This window comes from Moschus berezovskii, chromosome 11 (genome assembly GCF_049115385.1).
Source record: "Moschus berezovskii isolate FMDL1 chromosome 11, NW_MosBer_1.0, whole genome shotgun sequence".
Lineage (NCBI taxonomy): Eukaryota > Metazoa > Chordata > Mammalia > Artiodactyla > Moschidae > Moschus > Moschus berezovskii.
The window spans coordinates 8,872,470-8,894,135 of NC_142470.1; the positions used below are offsets into that span (position 1 = coordinate 8,872,470).

The 21,666-nt window shown below is 56.1% G+C and overlaps 1 protein-coding gene across 14 annotated transcripts in view; it reads right to left on the reverse strand.

Moving 5' to 3' along the window:
- RALGPS1 (Ral GEF with PH domain and SH3 binding motif 1) overlaps positions 1-21,666 on the reverse strand; it is a 295,201-nt gene that overhangs the window by 13,576 nt on the left and 259,959 nt on the right. For 10 of the 14 annotated variants that reach the window (XM_055400222.2, XM_055400220.2, XM_055400223.2 and 7 more), the window contains 3 exons: positions 14,075-14,201; positions 12,713-12,870; positions 10,548-10,599 (listed from right to left, as the gene is read on the reverse strand). In XM_055400222.2, coding sequence (XP_055256197.1) covers positions 10,548-10,599; positions 12,713-12,870; positions 14,075-14,201 — 337 coding nt within the window. The remainder of the gene's footprint in view (positions 1-10,547; positions 10,600-12,712; positions 12,871-14,074; positions 14,202-21,666) is intronic. The other 4 variants (XM_055400228.2, XM_055400227.2, XM_055400225.2 and 1 more) reach the window with 1 other exon arrangement.

Below are 21,666 nucleotides of genomic sequence, written 5' to 3' on the forward strand. Positions count from 1 at the left end.
CCCAGCAAACCTGCTCTGTGATCCGTTTCAGGGTCTAAGAGTTGGTGCTCCAGAACCCTCCGTGGGCTCCCATCTGGCCTCTTTCTCACCCGTAGCTCCCCTGCAGTGAGCCTTTCCAGGGGAAGGTGTAGCGTCCAGGGCAGGTAGGGAGCTTAACCTATTTGGGGGTAAGCCTTCCATCTTTCTCTCTTGACCCTTTCCTCTCTTGGCAGAATGACTTCCTGTGTCTACTTGGTTCTCAGTCTTCTCCCGACCTCTGCAGTATGGTCTGCTGCTGCTGCTGCTGTTTAGTTGCTAAGTTGTGTCTGACTCTGTGACCCTGTGGACTGCAGCCCACCAGGGTCCTCTGTCCGTGGGATTTTCCAGGCAAGAATATTGGAGTGGTGGCCATTCCCTTCTCCAGGGGATCTTCCCGACCCAGAGATAGATCCCCCATTTCCTGCTTGGCAGGTAGGTTCTTTACCACTGAGCCACCAGGGAAGCCCACAAGTCTGTCCCTGGGCTATAGCCCTCCATTGGCCAAACAATGACGCAACTCAATTTATAAAGCCAGCCAAGGTCCACACTCTCTTTTCAACTATTCCCTCTATTGTCCACTGTCAGTCCCAGGTTCCTGCACGTTGCCCTGTGGCCCTGGACACCTGGGTGGTGTGGGGATGTCCTCGTTCCTCACAGCAGGTGCATTACACCATCTCTGAGCTCAGGCTCCTCTGAGGGGTGGCTGCGTTGCTCCCTGCCCCTCCATCCGCTGCTCAAGAAGGAACAGTTCTTGACGACAGTCTTGGGTTTGTTGTCCAGAGGACCAAGTTCAAGGTTGGTGGGAGCCTGATGGTCATGCAGGTTGACTGCCCTGAGACTCTGTCCTTCTTGTCCGTCAGCCACTCCTGTGTAGGTGACAAAGAGCTGCATCACGTGCTCGGCCCTCCAAGTCCTCAAGTGTAACTAGTCTCAGCCCTTTCCCCAGCCAACCCTTGTGATATGATGGTCGCAGGTCCACCCCACCCCCACTGTGAGCTCAGAGGCCCTGGCACCTTCAACCCCCAGCCCACAGGCCAGAGTGCCTCCTCTCTTTCTTCACAAATGGGTGTGACACCATGGCACGTCACAGCCCTGTGCTTGAGCAGGCTGCGCAGGGGCTTAGAGACTGCTTCTGGGCTTGCCTCTCTCCCAGCCATGGCCAGGATCCCTTAAGAGGCAGGGCAGGGTCTGACAGTGAACTTTTCAGCAGCGACACTCCTGGGCCCACAGGATGCCTCCTGGTTTGAACTGCATTCCTGCTCTGAGTTCTAATCTCTCTGGAGTTGAGGATGCAGCCTCCCTTTGCAGAGTGGATCCTCTGGCCCCTTCTTCTCCACATTTCTTCCCAGGAAAATGTATGATGAGAGTGGACTGTTCCAAGACAGGGCCATGTGGTGGTCGGCACTGCCACCTTCTCTCCCCTTTTGTGAGACAATCCGTGGCTGGCAGGACTGACTATTGATGGAGAGCTTTAAGACCTCTGTCCTCCCATGGACGGAGGAGCCCAAGGTTACTGTCCATGGAGCCGCAAAGAGTTGGACACGACTAAGAGACTTCACTTTTCTTCTTTAAGACCCGCATCTTCCAACCAGTTTGGCCTTCTAAGCAGCCTTTCCTCCTGTTCTTCCTGAAGGAGTGAGGTGACCCAGAGTGCAGTGGACTGGTGGGATGTGCAGGGGTGCCGGGGGTCACTGGAGTGGCTCGTGGGAGAGTCACTAGTGAGTGACCTCTTCTGTGCATCAGGCCACTGATTATCTCACGGGAGCTTTGTTTTAGCATCGTTGAACGGGGACCTGAGGCTCAGTTATGTGAAGACACTGAACCGAGAGGCACATTCAAAGCCAGGGTTTGAACTCAGGTCTGACTAACTCTCCAGGCTCCCTCCACACTCTTTAGGGTGGGAGCCAGATTGAGTTGTCACATTTGGAGGAGTCTGTCAGGAGGACTGGGTCCATGTTTGGAGCCAGCATCCGGTGGGTGGCTCCCTGGCCTTCTGTTCTCAGAGGCACCACTTCTTGCAGGTTTCTGCCACAGCACACAGTGAACGGGCTCTGTCCGTGTCTGTGAGGCGGATGACCACAGATTCTTAGACCCTGGGTCTCCTGGGGTGGGGCCACCTCCCAGGCAGGTCCATTGGCACCCCCGACAGTCTTCTCCTGGTGGTTCGGGCTGCCTGGCGCTTAAGAGCAGCTGCCACTGATTGTCTGCTTACCGTGAGATGGCTGAGTGCTCTCACACCCTGCTCCTCCCAGTTCCGTGGGGGGAGGGGGCACCGTTCTCACCCTGTCTTAGATAAGGAAACTGGGGCTCCAGGAGGAGAAGCCACCTACTGGCCTGTCATTAAGGATGGGGACACATGTGCTCACAAAGGGAGGATGTCTTTCCCACAGGAAGCCGAGTGCCCCTGTCAGTCAAGCTGCTCCAAGTTGGGGGGCTGAGGGGGCCAGGGGTCAGAGACCACTCCGCCTGGAGCCTGGGGAAAGACCCTGGCCTTGAAGGGCAGTGGAATGGTGACTTTTTGCCAAGGCCAGCTTTTAGGAGACTAGCGGCAGGGTGGTGGCTGACCTTTCCGCCCAAGGCAAGCCTCACCAGGCTGGAGGAGGGCTGTGACAGGTGGGTTGGCTCTGGCTAGGCCTAGGACAGAAGAGCCAGGATCTTCAGCCACTGAAACCAGACCATCTGATCACATCCCTGCTCTGAGAATGTTATTTGAATGTTCAGGACCAGAAAATGCAAAACGAGTGGGCAGTGGTATTTGGTGAACTCCACAAATCATGGGACTTCTCCAACTGACATAGGGAGCTCCCAAGTCTAGAATCACAGACACCTTTTCCAGCAGCACGCTGGGAACAGAACGCATCCCAGGAAGGCCGTTCTACGGGTCCCTCTTGGGGACAGATCTTGGTGGGGTGGAGGCCTGCAGCTGGCCACCTTCCTCATGGGAAGTTTGGTCGGGGGAAGATGTGGGCTCGCAGCCAAGCAGAACCTCAGTCCCAAAGGGTGCTCAAGAAGATGACGATGAAGAGGAGGAGGATAAAGATGACGGGATGATGGTGAGGATGAGGATGATCAGATGACGGGAGGATGGTGATGACGGGATAATGATGACGGGATAATGATGACGGGATAATGAGTACCAGGTGCTAAGCAGTCCTGGGTCATTATCTTGTTTTATCACAGCACTGTGGGGCAAGCACTGTTCTTATCCCCACCTTATAGATAAGGAGTCTGAGGCTTAGAGAGGTGGAGTAACTTGCCCAAGGTTGTAACACTGGGAAGAGAAAGATGGGAGGTGCCAATGAGGTGGAAGCAGCCAGGGGCTTGCCTGGACCAAGAGTATCCTGAGAATTCACAGCAGCCGAGACAGGTCTGAAAGGGAGCTTTCCCTCAACACACATTAGGTGGTAGGTATCTCAGGGGTTAAATTTCATAAAGCTCTGAGTCCCTGTTGCTGGTCCAGGAATGGGGAGCAGGGAGGAGCCTTGGATAATAATCACACTGAGGCCTCAGTAATCTTGTCATAGCAGAAGTAGCACACTGCCTCCCTAATTCTTCTGTCTTACACACACAGAGACCCTGGTCAAGTGTTCCTGTGGAAGGGTCCAGATGATGCTGTTCATCAGCAGTGTCCACCGGCACCAGCAAACCCTTGCCACTGGGCCAGAGCTTGGTCCTGGCCACTTCCTAATGACTCATCCTCATCTGCAGGCAGGAAGCTGCTTTCCTGAGTCTGCTCAGCCATGCTAAGGACCACACATGTCCCCCAGCTGTCAGCGCCCTGGAGGGAACCTGCAGCAGGTTCTCTGCTCTGCAGGCTTTCTGCAGTTCTCACCAAGCAGAGAGGCTGAGCCCCAACACGCAGGCACCATGAGATACCTCGTGCTCCCTTGATGATGGTCAGTGTCCCCTGGCCCCTGAGGTTTTCTTTCCACAAGGAGGCACTAACCGAGCTTGGGCAAACCAGCTAGAAGCCCACCCCTGCCTCCCTGCCCTTCCCTGCATGCCTCCTCCATCAGCTGCTGAGCCCCAGAGACCCATCACCAGTACACGGGCCACGGAGCCATGGCCACCCCCACCCTTCCTGAGCCCGTGCCAGCCTGAGGAGGGGGCACCAGCCTGGGAGACCAAGAATGCCCATCAGCAGCTCCCAGAAGGGCAGGGGAGGCCCGGGTGGGCTGACACCCCCAGCAGCTCTTCAGCCCCCTCCCCATGCTCAGTCCAGCCCCGACCCAGTGTCGGGGGCTCACGCGGTCATCCACTTGTTGCCCAGGCTGAGTCCTCTGGGCCCTGGGACATCCCTTCCAGCAGTTTTTGTTAAAGGACTTTTGCTGCCTGGGAGTCACATTCTTCTCTGGGCAGTGTCCACTGAGTGGGTCCCTAGGAGCTCTATTTGTACTGGATGCGTAAGGGGACTGAACAACCCCTGATCCAAGCCAGGTCAATCAGGTTTTATCTCTTGCAATCAGATAGGAGAGGCTGATAGGCTCTGCAGCTCGGTGAAACTCTAACATGTAAACTTGGAAGCTGAGAGGTCCAGAAATCTGGGCTGCAGACCCAGCGGAGAGCACAGCAGATCCGCGCAGAGAAGAGTAACGTGAGAGGGAAGGAGCGGCCTGCCCACCTTGCAGGTCCCGACCTCAGGGGCTGTAGGTTCTGGACACAGAGGTGGTGGGCAGAGATTTCTCAGCTACCTGGGAAGCCGCGGCAGCTAGCTGGCAGGGCCCAGCCCTTGTCTGTCAGGGCCCAAGGACAGGGTCAATCAAAAGGTCAGGGACTCTGCCCACTCTTCTCTCCCAGAGGAGCCTGAAGTCCTGGGTGGAGACTTACTTGCCAGACTTCAGTTCTGACGCTGAGAGCAAGGCAAGAGATGGCGCCTTCAGGGGGAACCAAAATCAGCAGCTTGGCCCATCACCCGGCTGGGCTGCCACCCAAGGCAGAGCAGCAGGATGGAGGCACAGGGCGGGATGGACCTGGGAAACCAGACTGAGGGGTGGGCAGGGGAGGGACACGAGCCTCGGGGGTGCTCCTGGGCCTCAGCCACAGGGGGATGGGGTGAGGTGGGTGTGGGGCAGCGAGGCCCTTGGTGGGAGTCACCCTAAAAACATCACCCTTATGCTTGTACTTCAGTCGAAGTGAACCCCTCACCTCCAGGATCACCCCCCAGAACCTTGCCTCCCTCTCTCAACACGTGGCAGAGTTTGGGGCCCAAGAGGCACCCCTGAACCCTGGCCCATCCCAGGGCATCTGCCAGAGTCCCCTAACCTTCTCCAGAAGGGAGAGGAGTGGTTTCAAAGGCTCTGCCTTGGGAGTGGCAGGCTCCTGCTGCCATGGGCTCTGCTGCCATGATTCCATTTCCCTGGGGCCTCCCAGAGGATGCTGGGAGATTTCAGGGATAAAGAGAGTACAGGGCAGAATCTGCATTATCGAATCTCCTCGACACCCCAGAGCACCTGTGGGCCCAAGTGTCGACAGCCCCCCTTACAGGTGCCTTCCCCACAGTTCAGTCACCCTGGAGGCCGGCAGGCGTGTGGACGCCTGCCTTCACTGCCGTCCACCCCAGGATGCCTGAACTGCCGCGTGGGGGACTCTCTCTCCACCCCAATCACTCTTGGACTCCAGGGTCGCTTGCTTGCTGCCAAGAGGTTCCTACTGAGTGAAGTTCATACACAGCCCAAAGTAAGTTCCCCGACCACAGCAACTGCACCTACATGCCCAGATCTTCCTGTGAGCATCCTCCCTGTAGAGTTGGGGGAATCCAAGGCTCAGAGGAGTTGAGAGACATGCCCAAGGTCACCGAGAGCGCAAGCAGCCCTGAACTCAGCCTCCCTCTCCCCCAACACGGCTGACAACATCTGGAAGCCACCATGACCTCCCCCTGCAGAGGCACACCCAGAACTCCAGAGACCAGGTTCATCGCGGACCTCACCGCTCCTGCAGAGACTCAGGGATGCTCAGCACCGCTGCGCCACCTCTCCTCCCAGGACACGGCTCAGGCCTCGCAGCCTCCTCAGGTCCCTCGACCCCCGCCCTAGAGGGCCCACTCTAGTCCTTTTCACTCGGTGTCCTTGGGCTTCTGCTGAATCATCGCCTCTACAGAAGTCACCCCTGAACCTGCCGTCTGACTCGACTTCCCCTGCTAGACTTTGCCATCAAGTCCTCTTCCCGGCCCTCTATGCACCTGGCGTGTTGACCAAATCCGTCTCCCACCCTGGCTGTGAGCAGTGACCACCCCCTGCTGCAGCCTCCCCCTCCTCCAGAAGGCGGGGTTTGGTGGGGTGGTGCACTTTCCCCTGCCGCTCCCCTTCCCGCTCCCACCAAAGGGGGCTTCCTCCAAGGACCCCTCTGCCCCCCAGGCTTTCCACCACCTGTATTTTGGCCAGTTCGTCCCGTGAGACGGCGCTTCGTCACCGGCTAGAGGAGATAGGAGGCTGAGTATTTTGAAATGAACTTTGTGACTGTGCTTTCCTATTTTACCCCTTAAAAGCCTTTCTGATTATGTCCTGTTTTAAAAAAGTTAAATGTTACTTTTTCCTGGGTGAAAGAGAAACATTTACCACTTGTAGAAAATTTGGAGACTACAGAAAAAGAAAATAAAGGAAAGAAACTCATTCAATAACTCTACAAGCAGAGATAACCAAGATGAATGATCCCACGCACTTTCTCACACACACACACGCACACGTTCATCCCTGTCATCCACTCTGCTTTCTCTAAAAGCCTCACTTAAAATGTTTAACTCCTGGGCTGATACTCTTGCTCTACTCAGGCACAGAGAAGCAGCTGTTACCCCTTCCCAACAGGCCTGCCTAACAATCCCGCTCCCCTTCCCCTTTGTGAGGAGCCTGAGGTTGGCTCGAGGCCAGCCTGGGGCAATGTCCACAGCCCCTACGTTTCAATTCATCAAGGACTCGCAGCGTTGAAAATGCCTTTCAGAGCCGTCCCCTCCCTGCTTGGGAAGGCAGACGTGATGCGGGGCTCTCTCGCCTTTGCCCCACTCCCAGGACGCCCGAGGGGACGTGAGGGGGTCCCACGCTTGCCCCCTCCCCAGTGACTCTCTGGCCTCTGGTTCCCCGGAGGCCCCTGAGCCAGGACCACCACTCTGTCCTCATTCTGGGCCCTGAAGATAGGGGAGGGTCTCTGGGGGTCTCTGAAGGCTAAGAAATGACCCACACCGCCCAGGGTCTGGCCACTTCTGGGCTCCCATTTCTTCCCGTGCCTCCCCAGCACCCAAGCCTGTGACTTGCTGAGGCTGAGCTGGATGAGGGACAGGAGGTGAGCGGAGCTCAGAAGTGACCCTTGAACCCCCACTCCACAGGCCCAGCAGGAACAGGACCTGGTGGCCACACCTGGCCCACTCCCACAGAGAGCAGCCCAGGGGGTCTCCATGATACTGGGGGCTCCAATGCGCCTGCTCTTTAAGGCTGGCCACTTCAGTCCAAGCTCTGGACTGCAGAGGATCACCCAAGGGCGCCTTGGGGCCCCGAGGCTGAAATAGCCAGGAGTGTGACCCAACCCGGGGAGACAAACTCACAAGATGGGCCACATGACCTCCGCTTTAGCCAGACAACAAGAACCATCCTGCCTGTCTGTTCACGTGGCCTCCAGGCTGACTGATGTGGCCTCAGACCAATGCAGGGGAGTGTGCTGATGGTGGTGGGGGTCACTGGCCTGGGCCTCCCTGCCACACATGCTCACATCTGCTTCCATGTGACTCCCTGGCCAAAGCCAAGTTTATCACTAGGGTTGGGAGACTGGTGGGCAAGTGAGTTGAAGGTTGTAGGCTGTAAGTTTCAGAGCTGTGGGGCAAGGTGCTTCCCCCCACCCCAGTCCCTGCCTGGCCTCTGGGGACTGGAGAACTAGGACCTCTTCCCCTGCGGCCCAGCCCTCTCCTGCACCCTCGTCTCTGGTTCCGAGGTCACCATCTCCTCACGCAGATATACAGATGCAGGGAGAGCACATTCTTACAGCATTTGCTGGGAACAGCAGGAGGAGGTCCAGGAGGGGAGGCTCTGTGGGTGTACCTGCTGGCCTCTGGGCCCAGGAAGAGTGAGGCCTGGCTCCTGGGGAAGAGGGAATCTGCTCCCCTTCAATGAGCAGGGGCAAAGTGGCGTGGGGGAGGCCAGGGTGGAGGGGGGTCTGGTGGGTTGGGGTCCAGGGAGCCAGAGTCCAGGGGAACTGTGGTCACTGCACTGTGAGAGAAACAGCAACGTTTTGCAAAGATTTCGAAGGTGAGGTAAAGCCTCCCTGACTCTCGTGGGGTCTTCAAGAAAGTCTGGAATGCTCACATGCTTTTGAGGGAGTGGACTCTTTCTGGGGGACATGAGAAAAGGCCAGCGCAGGACAGAAATGGAGGTTGGAGGCTGGGCCACGGGGACGGGGGGGGCACCTGGTGTCTGGATCGTCAGGGCCACCTTGAATCTCCAGAGCAGGTGGTCTCCTGTTCCCCTCAGGGGACGGGGCCGGACTGAGAGCGGGGTCCCAAGGAGATGAGAAATGGGGGTGGGGTGCTGTTCTGAGGGCCCTGGAGGCAGGCTGAGCATCTGCACAGGGGGCTGCGTGGGTGACAGGCGCTTGCCAGGGAGCTCTCCAAAATGACCTTTTAGAGACACTCAGATGCAGAGTGAATCCACCGCTAAACTCTAAGTTGAATCTAAGGCTAAATCCCAAGTGGAAGAGAAAGAAGCGAAACACCAAAGCGTGTGGAGTTCCCCTCTGAGTGGAACACAGCACTGTGTCCCTGAGGCGGGAATTCTCTCACCCCCTTCCTTTCTGGCAGCTCCCACCTCAGTCGTGGGGGCTCAGCAGGAACTGTGTCCACCACCCTCAGAGACTAGTGAGGCGTCTGGCGGGAGCACCTGCTTAATAAACAGCTTCGAATGGATGAGTGAGCGAAGAAATCCATCCGTGAACGAGCGAGTGAACGGGTGAGAGAGTGAAGGGGTGAGGGGATGGAGCGCACGGACGAACAGAGGAGTGGCGGGTGAACGGGTGAAAGACCAAAGGGACGAACGAGCCAGGAGCAGGGCCCGGTCTGCGTGCTGTTCAGGGTCACTGTCGCCTCGTTGGCTTCTGTGTGGCTGGGGTGACGCTGGGGTGCCTGTAAGCCCCCTTTCCTCAGGGCTGCCCCAGGAGTCCCCTGATTGGTGCTGAGAAGAGTCAAACTTCCGCCAGTCAGATCTGATGTCTGCCTGCCATCTGTCTGGCTCTTGCCCCCCGACTCGGGTGGGCAGAGAGAGGGCAGCGGGCCCACAGGGAGGGGGCCTGTGCTCCCCAAATCAGAGCCCAGCAAACGTCCCTCCAGGAGGCCTTGGGCAGGACAGAAAGAGGAGGTCTGAGGGCTCAGGATGTCATCGCCCCCCACACGGCCCCCCACCTAGGGCATCACGAGGACAGACAGACAGGCTGACCGACGCGGGGCCAGTCCCTGCAGCGTCACGGAGGCTCTGGCTGAGGCACAGTGATGGCCACGCGGGCCCTGCGGTCGGGGGAGGTGGCCCTGGGTCAGCCCTGCGCCGCAGGGGCGGGGGCGGCGGGACCACGCCGCCTGTCTGTGCCTTGCTGTCCACAGACATGAGACAGGGACGTGTCACAGGTAATCCTCGTGCTGGAGGCTAGAGGGCTGGGAGAGACCAAGACAGCGCCTGGCACACGGGGAGCGCTCCACAAGGCTCACTGTCCCCGTATCCCGTCCTCTGCCTTCCGGGCGCCCCTCGCGGTGGGCCGCACCTCCTCTCTGACCATTTATGATTGTGGGGGCTGAGCAGCACGGGAGGGGTGTGGGTGTGGGTGTGTACAACTGTAAGGGTGTGCCTGTCTGTGCATGCAGACCCCTGTGGACACAGGCGAGAGGACGATGCAAGCCTACCTCTGTGTCACGGGATGCCCCCGCTCCCCCAAGAACTTGAGTCCCCACGATGCCCTTCACCGTTGGCGGCGCCAAGGTTGCGGGAGCTCCCCGTTCACAGGGTCCCTGTCTTCCCAGAGCCCACCTGGTGCCTGGCACAGAGAAAGCATGTGGAAGAGGGAGGCGAGGGGAGGACTTCCTGGGGCAGACGGACTGGCTGCAGGGAACCTTGGGCAGAGTCTCCTCGGCTCACCAGAGCCCAGGAGGGTGGGTGGCAGCCCGAGGCCACAGGGGTGCAGTGCTCTCAGACCCCACCAGGCGGAGCCACATGTCCGTCTCCAGACCCATTCCTCAGGCTTCTGCTTTCGAGAACCCACATCTCAGACCAAATCTGTGCTCGGAGGTCTCCTCGGTAGCTAGGCCTGAGGGAGAGGCGCTGGCCTCCAGGCTCCCGGGAAGACTCTGGACCCGAGGATGAGGAGGGCCGCCAGAGCAGGGGGCGGGACCCCGCACCCCACACTCATCCTGTTCAGGTGGCCTCCCTGCCCGTGGGCCACGCTGACCTTTGGAGCCACCGGGCAGACCCCGTCAGGCTGGGTAAGGAGGGTGGGGCTGGTCTCCAGCTCCCTGGGCGCCCCGCCGAGTGACTCCCCGGGGAGGGAGGCCCAGCCCAGGCCACACTCACCTTTCCAGCCCTGAAGACATCTCTTCACTAAACTCTGAGCTCTCACTACTGCCTGGAAAAGGAACACAGATCAGTGAGCGGGGCGGCCTCGCAGGAGCCGGGCCACTAGAGCGGCCTATTCTCCGCCGGGCCTAGGCCCCGAGCTGCACGGACCTGCCGGAGGGTGTCAGTGTGGCTCCGGCTCTGCTCTGCTGCTGCTCTATCTGACACTCGGCCCACCCCGTCCCACGGTTCCCAGGTGGGCCCTCCTCTCCCTTCCCTGCCCGCTCAGCGCTACAGCTGCCCGCACGCCAGTCCCCTGGACTCTGTCTTGGCCTGGCCTGGCTCCACCACTGCCCTTCTTCTGGCCCAAGGGAAACCAGCGCCAAATGGGCCAGATGACCATTTCTCCCTCCAAAGGTCAGGGCTGGAATAAACGCGGGCTATGGAGCAGCTGCCTGGCACTGGACAAAGGCCCCCGCGGAGCGCCCTTTCAGAGCCTGGGGCAGTGTGCACAGAGGGCTCAGCTTTCTCCTGGCCTGCCCTCCGCAAGGGCTGACTGGGACTCACCAAGGCCCAGCTTCGGCCACAAGGAAGCAGAGAGATTTTCCTTGGAGGCACCTGGGTTCTGCCCTCTCTGCCTAGGCTGCCTGTTGGCACCATGGCCGGGCAGTGGGAGTGGGGAGAAAGAGGCAGGTTCCAAGCCCCTTGGCAGTTTCAGGACACAAGGACCAGTTCAGCCCTGAGCAGGACACAGGCACACAGGGCAGCGAGCTCCCAGGCTCCAGCTCCAAACAGAAAAACCTCTGAATGTTCGGAGTGGAGGAGCCTGGGGATCTCCTGCCTGGATACCAGACAGCACAGCGTCTGACTTGGTTTTCTGTCTCCGGAATAGCAAGGCCTGGGCTTAGGCACAGCTCAGAAAGTTTCCTGGATGTGAAAGAGCTGTTCTGCTGCCCAGCCCAATGCTCTCGGGCTGGCATTTCCCAGGCGGGTTCAGAACCCCATCCCAAGGGATTCTCCAAGGGGAAGGGTTCCGTCCCAGACAGTGGGCTTGGCTGACTCCCGGGAGACCCACGATGCCCGTCGGCACGGCCCAGTCTCTGGGAAGAGACCTGCTGCCTTGACTTAACCCAGCCTTCCCAGCTCACAGACCCTGAGCTCTTCTCCCCAGGCGCACCGAGGAACTCCGCGCTACGCTGTCGCGAGCTGGCGGAGACCCCTGACTGGGTCCAAGGAGGAGGACCTTCTCCCTCGATGGACAGCAGACACAGGCCTTGCTTGTCACACACTTTCTCGGAAGTGGGAGCCAGGTGCCCCTCGCAGTGACACTGCCACGGAGACTGGCCCCGTTTCACGGGATGCGAGATTCCCGCCCGATTTTCCTGCCCGTACCACCTCTTCCATCCCATGCGCTGGGGGCCTCCACCCTACTGGCCTCTGTCTAACCTGCTGCCAGCCCCGGGAGGGCTCCCTGTTAAGACAGACACACAGACACACAGACTACAGAAGCAAGGCACACTGAAAGGACAGCCAGAGGAGTACACCTGTCTGTTGGCAGAAATGACCGGGTGACCTGGACTCCACAGGGGGATGAACCTGTGACCAGAGCTCAAAGTCATCCTTAGATCTGACCCTACCACACCCCACCTCTGGCCCCAGCAGCTCAGCTTCTGTCTTTCTGTTGATATAAGCACCATTTCTGGCTGGACTTCAGACATACATTTTCATCCCAGAAGGTCAATTTTTCATTCTCCTTTACTTTGGCTTCTCAGTATGAAGACAAGCGCATGGGGAGCAACCCAGGGCCGCCTTGCTGCCATCCCCAGGCAGTGTCTCCTCCTTAGCCCTGCGGCCAGGGTTTGTGGCTCCCCAGGGACAGAGCCCCGTGAGGGCAGCAGCCACCAGGCTTTGGCAGTCACCTGCCAAGGACAGTGGGTCTCAGGAACGTGTTCGTCCCCCATTTCTTACCCCTCTCAGGGCCACTGGCAGGATGAGGACAAACCCAAGGCCCTTTGTGAAGCTTTGGAGATGGGGAAGCAAAGGCCTCTTTGGCTCTGGCGACGCCTGCGGGGAGCCCTCTCTGCAGGGGGTGCGGGGCCCCCGGGCACTGCAGTGACGGAGACAGACACAGACACGCCGGGCTGTGGCCCACCCGCTGTCGTGTGCAGGCCGGGGACGCTTACCGAGGGAGAGTCCGTTGGTGACGGCGGAGGAGGAGGCAAGGGCGAGGCCCCTGCGGGGGCTGCGGGACTCTAGGACACTGTCGTCCAGCAGGTGCCTCGCTTTCTCCGACGGGAATGTCGCGCTTTTACTCTCAACTACACTCAACTGACACATCATACTGGAAAACGGAAAGGAAGAAAGAAGGCACAGCTCCTTATCTGCAGAGCAACAGTGGTTCCACCTGCCCAGGGGCCTGAGCAGAACGGCACCGCTGCAGGAGAAAGACCTTCACCCAGAACCGCGGTCCTATCTCCCCATGGCGTGACCTTGGGCAAGTCACATCGTTCTTCTGAGCCTCAGCTTCTCTGGCAAACGGAGACTCATGCTACTCACACTGCCTGACTCCCAGGATGACTGTGAGGCTCAGGTGAGCGGATGGTGCTTTGGAGTGATGAGGCCTAACAAGCAAAAGGATGGCTGACCTTGTGATCAGCACGTCTGCTTCTGGAGTCACACACCTGGTCCAAGTCCTTGCTCCAGCCTTACCCACCACTGCCAGGTGCTTCCCCTGTCGGACTTCCTGGCCTCATTCTTACAACATGAATCAGGCAGCGCCTATCCTGGAGGCCCCCAGGGGCCAGTGAGAGGATGCTGGACAGGCACGTGGCAGTGTATCCAGCACTGAGCAAGCCCCGAACTCTTGGAGAAGCAAGTCTCTTTTCCTCCAGGGCTAGGCTGGGCGGGCTGAGGCTTGTGTCTTAACGGTAGGAGGATGAAAGGAAGGAACAGAGAGAAGGAGAGGGAGAGAGGGCAAAAGGGACCCCACTGCTCAGGGTTCTGTGCCCAACACCCTGGGGACATGTGCACAGCTGCCCAGCCATGCTAAGGACCACACATCTGTCAGCCCCATGGAGCCGGGGCAACCTGCAGCAGGCTCTGGGCTCTGCAGGCTTTCTGCAACTTTTGGCAAGTGGAGATGCCGAGCCATGAGATAATACCACATGCTCCCTGGAGGACAGTCATGGTGTTTCCTGGTCTCTGGGGTTTTCTTTCCATGAGGAGGCACTAACGAAGTTTGGGCAAAACAGCTAGAAGCCCACCACTGCCTCCCTGCCCTTCCCCGCATGCCTCCTCCATCAGCTGCTGACCCCTGGAGACCTGTCACCAGTACACAGGCCATGCGGCCATGGCCACCCCTGCCCTTCCTGAGCCCGTGCCAGCCTGAGGAGGGGGCACCAGCCCGGGAGACCAAGAGTGCCCATCAGCAGCTCCCAGAGAGGCAGGGGAGGCCCGGGTGGGCTGGCATCCCAGCAGCTCTTCAGCCCCCGCCCCATGCTCGGTCCCACCCGCCCCTGATATCAGGGGCTCATGCGGTCACCCACTTGTTGCCCAGGCTGTGGCTCTTCCTGTGTCTCGGGACCGGGGGTGTAGGGAGGCTGCCGGCCACAGAGGCATCCGGACAGGTGGGCCGCCGGCTGAACCTTGCGGAACTGGAGCCGCTGGACGGGCCTGTGAACAGAGCACAGAGAGTGAGGCGAGGGGCTGGGGAGGCTCTCGGGAGGTGGGCTGGGTATGGGGGGAGACCCCTAGCTCGGCTGACAGGAGGGAGCAATGTTCCCCAAGCCCTGTAGCTGTCTACTCATGAGACCCTGACCCCTCACCCCCAGCTGCCAGGCACATTGTGATACACATAATAAGCCTGAGAACAGGCCGTCAGGATGGCCAGCATCCTGCTGTGCACAGCATCCCTGGCCCGACAGCCCCGCTGCTCACGTGGAGGAGAATGCCATGGATGGACAGGGCAGGGGTGGAAGCAGGGGTCGGCAGCCTGGCCTGTTTCCCCTGGGGCGGTACTTCTCCACGGCCACCCCGCCGGGGGACAGAGTTGAGCCTCAATAGTGTGACTTCTGAGTCCAGGTCCAGGGCCCATACCCCTGTGCCCTTCCAAGGCCAGACTCTCTTCTGAAGCACATGTCCAACTGAAAGGGATGTGTGCAGGGCTCACTGGGGGCAGTGGATTAACTGGGCGAGAGAGCACAGCCGGGCAGGCAGGGTGTCAGACACCCAGGCCCGTCCATTATTGCCTGGGTGACCTTGGATGGACCTTGCTTCCTCTCTGAGCCTCGGTTTCCTCATCTGAAAGGTGGGAACAACGCACTCATCTTGCAGGTGGCCGGGAGAGGTCTTGGGGAAACACACTGAGTTTCACAGTTAGTGCTCACTCTGGTTTTATTATGATAATGTTACCCTGTCCTCAGCCCCAATCATGGGGCCAATGGAAGACCACATTCACAGCTGTTTTCTGTGGGACTGGTCTAGACCACTGTTGTCTCTTTAGTTTCTGTGGTGGTGATTTGGGAAGGGAGGTCTTAAGGTGTTACCAAGCTGGGTTCTTGGACTCTTAATCAACAGAAATGGATTAGAGGTCAGACAAGGAATTCAGGCAAGGCTTTATTCAGACTCACAAGGGAGCAAAAACAGGTAACAGATTCCCTTGCTGGCTCCCTGTGGGGAGGCGGCCTGGTTCCTTAAATGGGTGAGGGCAGGTGCAGATCAGTGGGTCAGGCCAGAGGGGCGGGGCCTAGGTGGTCTGCCCAGACCCTGGCGGTGCTGCGTGTGCAGTACCCTGCTCCAGGCACCTCAGAAGTGGCAGCTGGATTTTGGTCCTTTTGTATCTTATTGTTTGAAATTTGCCCCAATTGCTTATGCCTGTGGTTATTTTTAGTCCCTCATAGTTTCTTTGTATCTGCTGCTCAGGAGACGTTTGTCCAGGTGCAAGCACTTCAGGAAAGAGTCCCAGGTCCCAACCTATGTCAAAGGGAGGTGACCCCAGATGATAGCTGAGCCATAGCTACTTGGGCCAGACACCGGAAATGGGAGCCAGGGTTTTCACAAAGGGGCTCAGTTACTTCCTGCGGAGCACATCGAATGCGGGGCAAACCGGGGGGCTACTGCCTGGCTGTGCTGGGGAACATCCTGGAGGGCCTGTGAGGCCAGAGGTCCACCCAGGGCTCCAGGTCCTCCCCCACAAGATGCGGCAGATCCACTAGTGACCTAAGGGTCCCCGTGTCCTCCAGCATGCTTGGCTCATTCTTATTTTGGCATCCAAAACAACGACCCTTGTCCCCAGCCTGTCCACTGTGGGAAGTCCAGCTTCTGGCGCTTCAGAGGGGTCCCAAGGCAAGGAACTCACAAAATCTTGGGCTCTGATCTCCCGCTCCCAGCGATCGTCCCACCCCACCCCGTGCCTCCCCACATCCCACACCCTGACCCCACACCCTCTCCTTCACTTCCCTGAGGCCCCACCACCACGCCCTGCACTAGGTCTCCGCTGTTCCCTTCAACAACCACTCCCAGGTGTCAACCCCTCCTTCAGCCCCCCTGCACAACGATCAGACCCTCTCCCCTCCAGAATGCTGCCACCCTCCTGCCACGAGAACACTGTGCCTGTTGGGTTTGGTTGCCCTCAATCACCATGGGCACCTCCGGCGACACCAGGCTTCCTGCCAGGCCCCCGGGGAACAGGGACCTCCGCCCAAACCCCCTGTTCCCTCTGAGAGTTCACTGCACCACTTTGCCCTCCCCTGCTCGGTCCATTCCCCGGTTTATGCATACACTCTTAGTCTCTCGCCTTCTGCAAGAGAAGGTCCCCCTGGCCCGGCTCTCCTCCCAGGCGCCACACTTCCTCAAAAGCCGGCCTGCCCCCCACTCCGCTGCCGCCCCCTCACTCACTCCTCAAGTCACTAAATCTGGTTTCCATTTCCTAATGACATTTCCATTGACTTCTTTTGGGCCAAACTGCCAAGCACTCATTGGCTTCCTCTCCAGCGCCCTTAGCGGCTGACACGGGGGATCGCTCCTCATAAGCCTCTGCTTCCTGGGCGCCTGTGATGTCACTTGCTCCTGCTTCTCCCTGAGCCTCTTTGATCGCTGTCACTCAGCCTCCTCCATGGGCTCCTTATCCCCCCGTGGCTGGTATTGTCCCAAGCTTCCCTCTTTGGCTCCTGGTTCTGATTTGATTTTAACTTAGCAGGTTGGCTGATGACTCTTAAACCTTTACTGCCATCCTTCTTTTTTTTGTTGTTGTTGTTTGTTTTAAAGAGCAACGGAGCTTATGGAAATGCACAACAGTTATTTATTTTTTAAATATTTATTTAGTTACTTGTGCACTGGGTCTTCATTGTGGCATGTAGAATCTTTAGTTGCAGGCATGTGGAAGTTAGTTCCCTGACCAGGGGTCAAACCCAGGTCCCCTGAATGGTTAGCCCGAGGAGTCTTAGCCACTGGACCATCAAGGAAGTCTCGTGATGGTCATCCTTTTTTTTTTTTTTTTGAGCCTGAGACCTGCATTTCCTTCTGTTGGCTTGATCTCTTCATCTGAACTTTCCGAAGATATCATAAGTTCAGCCAAGGTTGAACCTGAATCCTCTTCCTGTATTTCCAGCCTTGGCTGGAGGCCCTGCTGGCCACTCAGTCACTTGGCCTGGAAGGAGCAGTCGTCCTGGCTTCTCCCAGACTGTGACTTGCCTTTTCCCTTCTTACTCAGCTCAGTTCAGTCACTCAGTCGTGTCTGACTCTTTGCAACCCCATGGACTGCAGCACGACAGGCCTCCCTGTCCATCACCAACTCCTAGAACCTGCTCAAACTCATGTCCATTATGTCAGCGATGCCATCCAACCATCTTCTCCTCTGTCGTCCCCTTCTCCTCGCAACTTCAATCCTTCCCAGCATCAGGGTCTTTTACAATGAATCAGTTCTTCGAATCAGGTGGCCATCGTATTGGAGTTTCAGCTTCAGCATCAGTCCTTCCAGTGAATATTCAGGACTGATTTCCTTTAGGATGGACTGGCTGGATCTCCTTGCAGTCCAAGGGACTCTCAAGAGTCTTCTCCAACACCACAGTTCAAAAGCATCAATTCTTCTGTGCTCAGCTTTCTTTATGGTCCAACTCTCACATCCATACACGACCACTGGAAAAACCAGAGCCTTGACTAGATGGACCTTTGTTGGTAAAGTAATATCTCTTGCTTTTTAATATGCTGTCTACGTTGGTCATAGCTTTTCTTCCAAGGAGCAAGTGTCTTTTAATTTCATGGCTGCAGTCACCATCTGCAGTGATTTTGGGGACCCCAAAAATAAAGTCTCTCACTGTTTCCATTGTTTCCAAATCTCTTCTTACTCGCCACACACAATCACCAAGACCCCTAGGTTTTATACACCCCCTCCCTGTCCATCTCTCTTGTCACTGACTGTTCTAAGTTGCCACACTTTCTCTTCTTCCTGAAGCCAGTCTAAACTCCTCAAATCCAACCATCATACAGATTCATGAAAGTTTGATAAGTGAAAAGCCTGAAATGGTCAGGGGCATGGTGCTGAAATCCTGTTATATCTGGTCATTTCGGCTGATCTTAAAATCCTGAAGAAGAAAGGGACAAAGCAGTCACAACAAATCTTGAGAAGAACAGCACAGGACTTGTCCTACCAGTTATCAGACCAAAACACAAGACAAAAGTAATTCAAACAGTCTGGCGCTGGTGCGTGGATAGAGAAACGGTTCAGTGAATCCCAAGTGAGAGTCTAGACTTCTTCATGGTGGCAGTGTCGCTACAAGTTAAAGGGAGGGCAGGGTCTTTTCAGTACATGGGTCTGGAACCATTAGGTCCCATGTGGGAAAAGATGAAATTACTGAGTCCTCCTACCTTACACTATGCAAGTGGATTAATGGCATACATATGAAAAGCAAAAATGCAAAACTACGGGAAAGAAAAAGGAGACAATCCTGATGACCTTGGGGAAAGGAAAGAAACAAAAGTCACAAACCTTCAAGGAAAAAAAATGAGGGAAGAGAGGCTCAAGAGGAAGGGGATAAACGTATAATTATGGCTGATTTGTGCTGTTGTTCGGCAGAAACACAACATAGTAAAGGAATTCTCCAGTTAAAAAATAAATTTAAAAAAGTGAAAAAATTTGATTAAACATTTCTGTACCAAATCAAGCCAATAAACAAAAGACAGGAAAACCAACATTAGATGGCAAGGTGTAGTCTGAGAGAAGGAATATGTCACCCACATCACCATCAAAGGGTTCCGGTTCAGATTATAAGAAAGAGAATGGGCAAAGGAAACAAACAGGAAATTCACAAAACAGGAAATGACCTCAATGACCAATAACTATATGGAAAGATGCCCTATCCTCACTGGTAATAATGGAATTGCAAATTACAGTAAAACTGAGATACATTTTCAACTCTTTAGATTGCAAAAAAAAAAAAATATGATTAGCCTGACAATATCAAATGTGAATGCTAGTTAAGGGCTCATTTGCACGTCAAATACTTGAAAAGTAATTAGCAATGCTGAGTAAAGGTGCCTTCATGGCATCACCGTGACCCCAGAATTCCAGTTCTGGTTGTCTGCCTTCAGGAAATGTGCATCCATGCACAAGAGGGACACATTTCCTCTCCAAGGACGTTCAATGTGAAACAACCTTCATGCCCCTCAGTAGAGAAATGGATAAGGGAGCTGCAGTTCATTCATTCAACAAATTCTACAGAGCAGGAAGAAATGAAGACACTGGATCTGCAGGTAACCATGTGGATACAATCCATATGACAGAAACATATGGGAAGCAGGCAGAGTGAGTTGCAGATGAATGTTTAGGTGAAAGGCATGATGCCATTTATGTAATATTTTAAAAACCTAGTATATATGTTTATATGTATGCATACATGCTAAGTTACCTCAGTCATGTCCAACTCTGTGGGACCCTATGGACTATAGACCCCCAGACTCCTCTGTCAATGGGGATTCTCCAGGCAAGAATACTGGAGTGGGTTGCCACGCCCTCCTCCAGGGGATCTTCCCAATCCAGGGAATGAACTCGTGCCTCTTATGTCTCCTGCATTGGCAGGCAGGTTCTTTATTACTAGTGCCATCTGGGCAGCCCATATATAGGTATACATGTAGTAAAATACAAAAATCCACACAGGAGTAACACAAAATGGTACGGGGACAGTAGATACCTCCATTCGGAAGAAAGGGAACGGATGGGGTGTAATCTATCTGTAAACAATTAAGGAGATATAAAGTAAACATGGCAAAATGTTTGCTTCTGTTAAAGATGGGTGGGAGGTACCATAGATATTCTCTTCGTAGAAAGGTTTCATGATTTAAAATAAACAGACCTGAAAAACGAATGGACACTTTCTCTGTGCCAGGTGCCGTGCTAGGGGCTCGGCTGGAATCCAGGTCTATCCTTCCCCACCCTTTGCCAGGAACTGGGGGCTGCATGATGGGGCCTTGGTCAGTGGGCTCCCTTCTGCCTGGTTGTCTGGGCCACCCGGCCAGGTGCCAGGAGACAGTGCTGTTAGAGCTCCTCCAGGTCTTTGCTCAAAACCCATCAACCAAGACTTCCTGGGAGCTAAGACTCCACGCTCCCAAGGCAGGGGGTCTGAGTTCCATCCCTGGTTGGGGAACTAGACCCCACATGCTGCAAAGAAGACCTGGAGAAGTCAAATAAATAAAATTAAGAAAACAAAACCCATCAACCTCCACTGTTAGCAGAAGTGTCCTTGCTTAAAACTTGCCAACTCTCCCACCTTTAGCAGGAGTGAATATAAATCTTTAAGTTAAAGCGTCCAGAGATAGGAAAGGAAACCACACACACACACACACAAAGAAAAAACCAGATGGAACCAACTGGGACCAAGATGGCGATGAATGGGATTTCCAACAGACTCTGAGTCTCCTTGTACCTCCATCTTACCACATTAGCCTATTAAATGACACGTCCACTGGTGGCCAAGACTGGACATTAAGGACCAAAGAAGGATAGAAAGAGGGTGGCACCCTACTCCCTTGAAAAAGCCCCACCCCTCCCCGGTAGGCTAAGGCATCTGCCTCCCCATCATTAGCCTCTCTGCTCATCCCTCTGTCTTTACTCTGTGAATTTAGTTCCTGCTTCTCCATTCTTTAGCCACTGAACAAAGCTTCTGCTGTGTTGATTTCAGCTTCTGTTCTGTCATTTGCCCACTCAGACCTGAATGGAAGTAATAACCCGCCTCCACCAAGACAGAGAGCTCAGACTTGGGCCAAGCAGGGGGATCCAGAAGACTTAATTTGATAAGAAGAGGGGGTGCTATTTGAGGTCCCGATTCCAGCCTGCATGTGGCATCATCTCAAGAATTGGGGCTCCGACAGACCAACCTGTGACAGTGACGTCAGAGAGTCATGGCCTGGACTTCGCCAACCCTGGGAGGGTCCATGGGAGCCGGCGAGGACTGCGGCTAAGCTTTGTGTACACTTGCACTTTCCTGGGAGGGGTTCCAAGTCGCCGTCAGCTTCTCTGAGACTGTCATTCTCAACCAGGGCATGTTTGTATCAGAAGCATCTGGAGGGTGTGTGAGAAATGGAGTTTCTTGGGCCCATCCCAGGAGGGTCTGGTTCTGCTGGCCTCAGGTGGGTCAGGGGTGCTGCTCTTTGGGTGATTCTGATGGGCACCCCATGAAGAACTTCTGCTCAAAGCACAGGGATGAAAGCAAGTTCTGTCCCGGGCAGACATCTCGTGTAGCTGCCGTGGGGAGGAAAGGCAGCGTGGAAGCACCCAGCTTTGTTTCTGTTTTGTACATATTGCTCAATAAGTGAATCCGTGCGGAGGGTGGAATGTGGCTTGTTTATCAGCTCCCTGTACACAGGATCACAGTCTCGAAGCCTGAGTCACTCTGGCTCCCACCCCGGGCTCAGTATTTTGTAAAGGTCAGATCGCTTGGCTCCAAGCTGTGGTTGGAACCGGTGGTGTCCTAGCATTAATAACTGATAATTGAGCGCTGTGGGCCTGGCCTCTGGCTGTGTGTGGTGCTGCCCCCCAGAAGGTGGGTGCTCGGAGGGGGCCTGCTCTGCAGGTGAGAGCGCCCGTGAGCAGGACCTGGGCCCTGCGCTACTATCCGGGAACCAGGGGCAGGGGGTTGGGGTGGGG